The following is a 10,519-nucleotide window of genomic DNA, read 5'->3' on the forward strand; positions in this document are numbered from 1 at the left end:
TCCAGTCTTCAGTGTCACATGATCTTCAGAAATCATTCTAATATGCTGATTTGCTGCTCAAGAAACATTCCTGATTATTCTTAATGTTGATACAATATAAATTTAAAAATAATAGCATTTATTTAAAACAGAATTATTTTGTAACATTATACATTTATTTACTGTCACTTTTGATCAGTTTAATGCATCCTTGCTGAATAAGACTTTTCTTTCTTATTGACCCCAAACGTTTTAACGGTAGTGTATATGTGTTTCAAAACTGTCTGCTTCCTTTTCAAAGTAACGTATAGTCATGTACACTAGATGCATGCCAGTTCCCATTATAAGATTTACAGAGAGAACTCTTATGAAAATGTGTTTTATTTGTCCAGAATCCATTTGGAAAGTCTTCAGTTTTGTAACAGTCTTTTAGAAACTCATGGAAAATGCATTGGAGTGAGTTAGCCGTCTTAGCTGTGTTTAACAGCGGTGATGACCAGCGCTCCGGGGTTTTTTCCATCCTGATTTATGCAAGGGCTGAAAATGGGGTAGACGCTCTCAGTGAACGCATCGGTGAACGTGTAGAGATGAGAGCGTGTCTTCACGTCGTAGAAGGACACCTGTCCAGCTTCGTAGTCTAGAAAGATGCCCAGCTTCTGAGGCAGTGTGGCGAGATGCAGAGGAACTCTGTTGCCAGTAAGAGCTTTTACTTCTCCGCTCTTCAGCCATAAACACCAGAAGCCTCCTTCTGGACTGAGGCGGATCTCTCCTTTGCGTCGCACCGACCCCCGGGCCACTCCTACGGTCCAAGCGGTCTTGTGTTCTACGTCCACCTCCCAGTAGTGTCTGCTGGAGGAAAGAGCCTCGCGCGCCAGGACAAACAGCGCTGGGTTGAAGCGCCGCGGCATGTCCGAATGCATGGAGCCCTTCCGCTGCTCTTCATAGCGCACCTGCCGGCCATCCTCGGACAGACAGAGATCACGCTGAGCTGTGGCGGAATCCAAGATCACCTCACCTATAGAGGAGACCGAAATCAATTATGTTCCTCATTGGTGAACGTAAAAAAACAACAACAAATGAGTGAGTCATTGAATTATTCTTTCAACCAATTCAACTGTTCAACAATGCTGATTCATTCAGAAACAAAACACTGCTGCAGCGTTGCTCTGAGACACAAGAGTACACTGAAAATAAATTTACTTTGAAACTTTACTTTGTAAATTTCACAGATAATTTCTAAGGAGCAACACACTGAATTAAAGTACTCCAGTAATACTAGTTTGATTTAACTTCAAAAATTAATGACTGACAAAGCAAAAATAGACACTAAATTAGACAATACTGTGCCTGGAATGCAAGTCACTCAAAATTAACATTTCATTGAACTGTGTTTAAAAAATAAATAAATAAATAAAGTTGAGATACTTAATTCATCATCAGCCGATTTTATTATGGTTTTGAGTATAATTCCTTATAGGCATAACATAATCTGTGTTTAATTTTGAATCAGGTTTGTCCATAGGTCCAAGTCAGTGCTTTTGTGGCTGTTGAGATTTCCCTTTAAGGATGGATTACTGTAGTTGTGGCCAATTGCTTTTTAAACTAAAATTGTATTGGCTGTTTTAAACAAAACTGAATTTACTATATGTGAGAGTGTGATTTAATTGTCCTTTTTTCTCAGTAAAATGGAAACTAATACTTTTTTTATAACGTGACCCTGGAGCACAAAAGCAGTCTTAAGTCGCTGGGATATATTTGTAGCAATAGCCAACAATACATTGTATGGGTCAAAATTATTGATTTTTATTTTTTGCCAAAAATCATTAGGATATTAAGTAAAGATCATGTTCCATGAAGATATTTTGTAAATTTCCTGTAAATATATTAAAACTTGATTTTTGATTAGTAATATGCATTGTTAAGAACTACATTTGGACAACTTTAAAGATGATTTTCTCAATATATAAATATATATTTTTTGCACCCTCAGATTCCAGATTTTCAAATAGTTGTATCTCGGCCAAATATTGTCCTATCCTAACAAACCATACATCAATGGAAAGCTTATTTATTCAGCTTTCTGGCAATGTATAAATCTCAATTTCGAAAAATTGACCCTTATGACTGCTTTTGTGGTCCAGGGTCACATATAGAAATTTTAAGTCATGATGACCTGTGAAATATGTCATTTTGTTAAGATATTGTGAGACCTGCTTGTTAATGTGTGGTTCCATATTGTGCTGATATGATAAGAGGTTTTATTATTATTTTTTTAGTTATTGGGGTGTTTTGGGTGGTTGCTGTCTGGCCCAAGTTTGATATTCTGGTTTGTAGCTATGGATCAGCGGCATATTCCTCAAAATAATAGTGAAGTATAGAAATGAAGTGCAATTGCTTAATCACTACAGTTACTACAGTTAACGGTTTTGTCATAAATCAGTGTAAAACTTTATAATGCAGTGGCAGTGAACTCGTGTCTGCCCTCTAGAGGAACAGATTGACTTGCAGTGTGAACACTGACCTAAAAATAACTTTGTGTCTCTCAAATCTTCATCAATATGATAAAATATTCCTTCAGCTGAAAAAGCTCGAAACATTATAATGATCCGTTGCAGTAGAAGGCTGTGTTAAACACTAATGCTTATATCAATAGCACTTACTTGCATAGTTTTGCAGCTTCCTGAGTTCTGAAAGGAAAATAAACACTTCATGAAGAATACATAGATCAGGTAAATTAGCCAGTTTGAAATGAATTGGAAAGTGCAGGGAAAACCTGGACATGCTTCTTCACCTTTCCCATAAAGCCGTTTGACCTCGTGTTGGAATTTGTCCACCAGAGAGCAGACGGACTTCCTGATGGTGCTGAGATACAGATCCGTGTTCACGGACACAGATGACCAATCAGACGGCTCCGGTGGAGGAGGAAGAGATGGCAGGAACTGCAAGGGAAATACTAGGCTTAATAACGCTCAGATGCAGACACTAGTTCACTGGAAACTTTGATTGCTGACCTGTAGAAAGAGCACCCTGTCCTGTGTCTGAGCGAGTGCGTCCAGCTCGCTGCTCCTCTTCCTCAGTGTGTTGAGCTCGTGCTCCAGGCCGCTGGACAGATCTTTGGCCTGCTGCTCCGCTTGTTTCTGCCGCGTCGTGATGAGCTCCAGCAGCTCGGCCTGAGACTGTTCCAGCAGCCGCTGCAGCTCCGCGTAAACCGCCCAGCTCTCCTCGACCTCCCTCTGACTGCTGTCCTGAATACAGAGAGGATGCCAGGCTTCACACACTCCATCTGTCTATCATACAGCGACTAATACAGCTCGCCTGTGACTGACATGCCGCTGCTCTCAAATCCAAAATGCACTACAAGTAACGCGAGTTACGTAATCAGATTACTTTTTTTAAGTAACTAGTAAAGTAACACATTACATTTTTTAATTTAGAAGGAAATATCTGAGTTACTTTTTCAAATAAGCAATGCCAGTTACTTTGTTTTCCCATGCATTTACTGACAGCTCTCGTGTTGCCATGTTGAGAGAAATCGGGAGTAAGTGCAGAGGCATTGTGTGTGAACATGATGTTACTGTATAGTTCTAGACTAAATGCCAACATGCATTTACTCATCTCACTGCACAAATATTATACAAACCTGCAATAATTAAATATCTCTAGTGTACAGACATGAATTTACATTTCCTTCAGCCTGAGGTGTATTCATTTAACATTTGGTGTGAAAGGGCTTTTATATTTGTAAAAGAATAACTTTTTTTTATTTTAAAAACAAACAAGCAAGCCCTGCCCAGATTTAAAAAGTAACTCGAAAGTAACGTAACACATTACGTTACGTGATTAGTTACTTTTTAAGGAGTGACACAATATTGTAATGCATTACTTTTAAAAGTAACTTTCTCCAGCACTGCTCACATCTCATTCACACACAGATATTCCTTGGTGAAGACGTGTTGCACCAGGTTTGACTTCAGCGATGCTGAGGTCATATCAAAATATGTAGGACTCTGAATGAGATCTGAAAGTTCCAGCAGAGGTGAATAACACCATAAAATGTGGGTCTCGTTCTCATATAAAGCTATTGTTTGACCTGGAATACAGTACAGTATATTGTTGTATTGACTACTGTTATGACACGTTTATGGTGTATAAAAACAATGGATTCCTATAAAACTATTAACACCATGGGATCTCATTACAAATCAAATTTAATATTATTATTATTATTTTTAGTTTTCTTTTGCATTTGTATTTTAATGAGACCTCGTTCTCATTTACTGTCAAAGCATACAGTTACTTTTACTATTTTTTGTGTACTCTCAATGCATATCATATATACCTCAAAATAAATTAACATGCACAGGGGAAACAAACCCTATACTCTTTGCAAACCTGCGATAATTAAATATGTTTAAAAATACAAATGCACTTTATGGAATCTGACTTTATTTACCAATGTTTTACTGCTGATTTTCAAATTCAGCCATACAAACAACCACAAATAGCATGATAACAAATATCACATCTGTGATGTTAATATTGTTATTGTTATTAATATTTGTATTGCTAAAAATGAAAGTGAAACTGAATTTGCTTCAGCTTCTCGTAGTCAGGTGGCAAAGCAGCTGAAAGCTTCATGTTTTGCCTTCTATTGTATGGCATCAGTTTACATTTAATTCAGCCTGATGGATATTTGTTTTGCTTTTGCTTTTTAAATAACAGACCATTTATCAGAGATTTAAACATTCTAGCAGTGCATCTTTAAGTTTCTTTGAGCAAAACTCAATCCGATCCTAAACATCCCACACAGCATCACTATCGTGCTACAGGTGATCTTTGCTGGATCATGACGGTAACTGCGATTTTGAGACCAACGTGGATAAGATTTTCTGTTTTGTTTTTTTGTTTTTTGTGAAAATGCACAGAACATTTCCAGGACAGAGACCAGAGAGGGTCGTGACAAACACATGCAGCGTAACTCATGAGATCGCATGTTAACGTGAGCATGCAGAATATCAGCCGAGTGTTTTGACAGGACAGATCGGTTGAACCGCTTAAACTCGCTGAAGAACTGTGTTGATTCAAACACTTCACCTCCAGTTAATCTCATCTGCCATCACACCGTACATCTATACCTGCTCCGACATCTTTATCTCTGTCTACAGTAATTACTGTAATCATGAAGCATTAATGAGTCTAATATGAGTTATTTCTGCCGGTATTCTGTCGTTCTTTCCCTCCACCCTCTATGTAATTGGATCCTCTTTGTATTTTTAAATGTGACTCAAGATGGCCCTGTGCTCTATTTACAGTTATTGAACAGGAAAAAACACTGGCACGTTAACCTTGCATGCCATTGACACAAACCCGAATCCGATCTCACAGGAAGGATAAAATATCACAGATGGAAATTATCCGTTTTTGGAGGTATTTGTCAATACTGATGTCATATTTGTCACAAACGTCAGCTCTGTTTCCACTTTAAGACAAATATACTTCCTGTAACTCAAGTTTTATATTTATTTCCAGTCCAAAACAAAAGGCTTTTCTGTTTCCTTTAATCCTGAATCGCTTGTGTTGTTCAGCATTTGGAGGGAAATGTTCTCAGCTAAAGAGGGGTGTGACAGCATGGGCAAATATTTGCAGTGCTCTTACTGGTTTTGTCAGATGAAACAAAAGGTAAACAGATATTCTCAACAAAGCATTCTAAGGTAGAGGCAGCTTTCACCATGGGTCTATACTGGGACTTTTTCAGTTGTTTTTGATTACTGGATATTTTTATAAATGATTTGAACATAACTGAGATCACACTTTGATACCTGTTTGTCCGTGATTCTGCCTTAGTTATTTAGACTTAGATGGCAGATAATTACTATTTATGATTATTGATAACTATCAAATTGTTTGTGACACATTGTTTGTGTTGTTTTGTCATGCACGATAAATATAGCTGCAAGCAGCAATTGCAGTTTGCAATTTAGCATCCATTATGAGTTGCTGATGCGTTACATATTAAAAGCATTTAGTTACTTTGGATTAGCATTGTCCTAAGATTTTCTGAAGTTTGAAGACTTGTAAAAGTAGCTTTTTAGCAAAAGTCCAAATGGCAGAAATTTAGACCACCAAGTAATATGCAATATATATTCAAAAACATGTAATTCCTAATAGAACTGATCAAAGAAAAACTATCAAATATTGCTCAGCCCTTCCGAGAAAAGAAGCATCACAAAGTATAAACGAACTCACTTTGAGGACTTTGATGGACTGCTTGATCTCCTCCAGTTTCTTTTCTCGCTCCTTGATCAGATGTTTCAGTTCTGACATTTTCTTTCCCAGCTGACTCTGTGAACCAAACAATAACATGCACAAATCACGTTTCCTGAATTTCCAAGCTCCCAAAATGCATTTCAGTGATTACGTAGCAGGTTAGTTTGACCTATTTTGATTTTTGAGTTGTCTGAACCCTATGATGTTATCCTTTAAATGTTGTGACTTGTCTTCATTTAGGGTCATGAACAAGCCTGTGAGGTGTGGATATTTCATTGTTGTGGAATGTGCATTCGTAATTTATTACGATTATAATGTTTGGGTCAATTTGACATACTATTATTCTTAAATTCAGCTTCCAGACCCAAATGAAAATGTTTCTTTGATGTATTTTGCTGTGTCTGTTTCTCAACTATGCTATGAGGGTGTTTACATTTACATTCATGCAACTTAAGACACTTATGTTGCATTAAATGCATGATACGCTGGAGTTGGTTCACTTTCTGGCAATGAAACTAACTAAATACAAAATTAAATAAACTAGCACAATAATATTGTGTATCAGCGATCTCGCAGGCTGACAACAGGACGATATGACAACTGAGCATATCGCCCAACACTAATATACTTTTGTGTTTTTACAGTTAAATATTAATATTTTTGTTGTTATAGTTGTTTTTCAGAGTCTGACTTTTGGAGAGTTGTATTGAATCCAATCATGCTCAGTACCATAAAGAACATACAAATTTTTAATGTAATACAAGCGTTAAAACTCACCGTTTTTTTCTTCCACTCTCGTTCGGTGGAGACAACGTCGTGGCCTTTATGCGAGGACTCTGCGCACTCCTTACACACGCACACGTGTTCATTTCGGCAGTAGGTGTCCAGGAGGCGCTTGTGTGTCTTGCACATCTTATCTTCGAGGTTGTGTATGGGCTCCACTAGCTTGTGTGAGCCCATCGCCTTCCCCTTCTTATGGTGCCGCAAGTGAGCTTCGCAAAACGAACCCGGGCAGCTCAGACACGACTTCATGGCCTTCATCTTCCGGCCGATGCAGGCGTCGCAGGGCACGTCTCCCGCTTTAGCGAAGTCTCCCCAGTCGTCGTCTTTCTGTGGGGAATTCGTGAACTCGACGTTGCCCCAGTCGAGCGAGGACATCGTCGACAGACCCTGGAACTGTTCGGCGATCTCGGCTAGCACGCAGTTGACGCTGAGCTCTGGTTTTCTGGAGAAGGCTTTCTTGCACATGGGACACATGAACTTCTTGCTGTGATTCCAGAAGCCCTGCAGACAGGCCTTACAGAAAGTGTGGCCGCAGGGAGTGGAGACGGGCTCGACGAAGACCTCCAGACAGATGGAGCAGGAGAACTGCTCCTCCGACAGGATTCGCACCGGAGACTGCGGGCCTGCGAAGGGTTGAGGGAGAAAGAGACGTGATTATATTAGAGGTAGTAAAAAGTGCAAGACAAAAGAGCAGGAAGACGGAAGGTTGTGGTTTCAAGAAACAGTTTGTGCAGTTCTGTCTCACTACACACGAGGGTTGTTAACATGCACTAACTTTCATCATTTGGAATGAATTAAATCCAATTTTGAAGTATAATTGCCATTTTTGATGACGTGTCAGTTTTGTTTTTCGATATCTCAGAGAGCTGTAAAATGTATGTAAACGTGCATCACAGCACTGCACATGTAATTGCAATTGAGAGGATAATTGGATTCAAGTGTTTACATGCTTATTTTTTCCTATTGATTGGATTATTGCAGGTCTATATCTCATTCCTTTCATCAATTCGATCAATTGGAATTGCTCAGTCCAATCGACTGAGCTGTTTACAAGGCTTTTCAGTCCATTAATCTGATAACTAACGGGTTACCTGGGTGTATGTAAACAGCTACTCAGATGTATGTGCTTTCCCATCACTAGAAATGCATGCTTTTAGTTGATTGCATACATATGCAAATGCAGGCCATGCCTTGGATTTTGAAACTTGCAAACAAAATAAATTCAGGCTACTTTTCATTTGCGTACCAACATCTCTACGAATCATTAGTTATGTTTCCATCCAAATGCAACTTGTGGGAAAAAATTGAATATTGCATAACACTTTTGTGAATAAAGCAATGTTTCCATCCAGAGTGTTCAAGAGAAATAACACAATATTTACAACAACAAAATATTTACTTTTGCAAAGTATCCATGAATAAAGTATAAAGATTTTATGCACATCTTGGGGCTTTCACCCAGAGCTTTTTTTTATGCAATACTCCAAAATTTGCTTTATATATATGGTATATGTGAATGGAAACATAGCTATTAAATCAAAGACTTGGTCCCTCCTGCTATTCAAACTTCCGACTTTCGGGAACACCCATCACTGAACAAGAATCCAAGACAAAACCATAACATATACTGGAAAAATAGCATACCCTAATAACATTCACAAAAACAAACAACAAGATAAATGACACTTGATAGTGAATAAAGCGAATCTCTCCAGGCGAATGTGAAGGTATCAGAACATAATGAAAGGCCTGGCATTACATCGGGAGTGTTAGCGTAGGTGTTAAGCGTGTGGGCTGTTAACACAAAGGTCACATGTTTAGTTTCAGGTGAGTCTGAAGAGTTACTCGAGCTCTCGGGCGCTCTTGTCTCCTTCAGCAAATCACTTCAGCTTCCAGATTGTGAGAAGATTTTTGTTTTTTTTTGTAAATTGCTGTGTTGGAATAAAGAGTGGAGGTTCACTGGAGAGTTATAGTCTAGATTGGAAGGGAAAATGCAACATTTTAGGAGTCAGCCATTGAAGATTTTTTTTTTTTTTTGAGACTGATGTGTTTACATCCCTAACGAAGTACTACTAAACAAGGCACTCAAACCCGTGTTCCTAGCACTCAGCCTGACAAAAGTGCCTTTGGATGAGACACTCCTACTAAAAAGTTTCAAACATTCCCTTCACACAACAAATTTGTAAGTTCATAGTTAGTGGAAAATACTGAAGCTTTCAAAAAAAGAATTATGTAAAGGTTATATAATAAACAAAACTGCAACAGGTTGACAAGACCAATGGATCCGTCCTGATTCACCAGCCATGGTCACTAACAGCAGTAAGTGAGACAGCAGATTTACAGCTTATATAAGCTCAAAGTCACAGTTTCTTATCAAATGTGTGAAGGACGTGCAAACAGCACAACGCAGACGTCACCATGTCATCTCAGGAATGCTGTTCAACAGGCTTTTCTTTGGCTTCGGCAACATTCAAATCCAAACAACCGTCTGTTCCTGTCTTGCTCTTTTACTCGTGTCCAAATAAATACAAAAACTCAAACTTCTGACATACTTAAGTAGGACTTAAGTGCATCTTTATATCTTTATAGACTAAAATGTAATGCCATTTCTGTTGAAACTTGTGTCATGTATTTTTTTTAATATATTTGTAAATGCAAGTTGTGCAATGATGTTGCAATTAAGTACATTTAGAATATTAACTTAATATTGCATAACACTACAGTTAAAATTATAATAATGTGCTTTATATGTTAGACAAAACATTAAAATAAGTGTACTTCTTTGAAGCATGACAAAGGGACAATGATTTTTTCAAAGTGTACTTAAGTTTGTTAAAAAAACATTCTCAGCAAAGTGTCTCTAAGTGCACTTAAGCGGCCTTTTATTTCACTAATATTATCTGCCAATACATTTTTTTTTTAATAAGTGCACATTCAATATTTTTTTCCCAAGGGCAGTACATGTGGCTTCATCCAAGTAAGCAACAAACACTAACAGCATAATCATAGAGTAACTACCTGCTTTGATTTGCTTAATGTTTGTCAGGAACAACCCCCATTCAGTTGCTCATTTACTGCAATATAGAATGATAAACCGAGAAGAGACTTTGTGTAGGTTGAATAAACAGAGATGACTTACACTGCATGATGAAGGATCTTCTCGTAGTTTCCTTGAAAGTCCTCAAGGCCTGTGAAGGGTGTGCGAGAATAAAACCTGTTCTCACACTCTTTCTCTGTTTGCTGTGGGTGTGTCTTCAAACACCTGTGACCGGAGCTTCAGCGTTTGTCGCTGACTTAAATAAAGCCTGTATTTTAAACTCACGTTTAGTTTTTTTAAAGGTCAACTTTGATGAACACACAGAACAGTTTGTGCAAGTCACTATATGATTACTGATGACTGATTATTATTATGGTTATAGTGTTTAAATTACATGTTGTGTAATGTTGCAAGATACTTTTATTATTATAGGCTGAAGATCATGCAGGGTGT

The 10,519-nt window shown here is 38.0% G+C and overlaps 1 protein-coding gene across 1 annotated transcript; it reads right to left on the reverse strand.

The window, feature by feature from the left end:
- Positions 1-191: 191 nt before the first annotated feature.
- Positions 192-10,240, reverse strand: btr12 (bloodthirsty-related gene family, member 12). The gene is made up of 7 exons (XM_016505117.1): positions 10,169-10,240; positions 7,024-7,652; positions 6,226-6,321; positions 2,991-3,224; positions 2,771-2,918; positions 2,640-2,666; positions 192-994 (listed from the first exon to the last, which is right to left on the reverse strand). Exons 1-7 carry the CDS (start codon positions 10,173-10,175, stop codon positions 450-452), a joined length of 1,686 nt encoding a protein of 561 aa, XP_016360603.1. The 5' UTR covers positions 10,176-10,240; the 3' UTR covers positions 192-449.
- Positions 10,241-10,519: the final 279 nt, after the last annotated feature.

The sequence above is a fragment of the Sinocyclocheilus anshuiensis genome, unplaced genomic scaffold, assembly GCF_001515605.1.
Source record: "Sinocyclocheilus anshuiensis isolate Anshui unplaced genomic scaffold, SAMN03320099.WGS_v1.1 scaffold1810, whole genome shotgun sequence".
Taxonomy (NCBI): Eukaryota; Metazoa; Chordata; class Actinopteri; order Cypriniformes; family Cyprinidae; genus Sinocyclocheilus; species Sinocyclocheilus anshuiensis.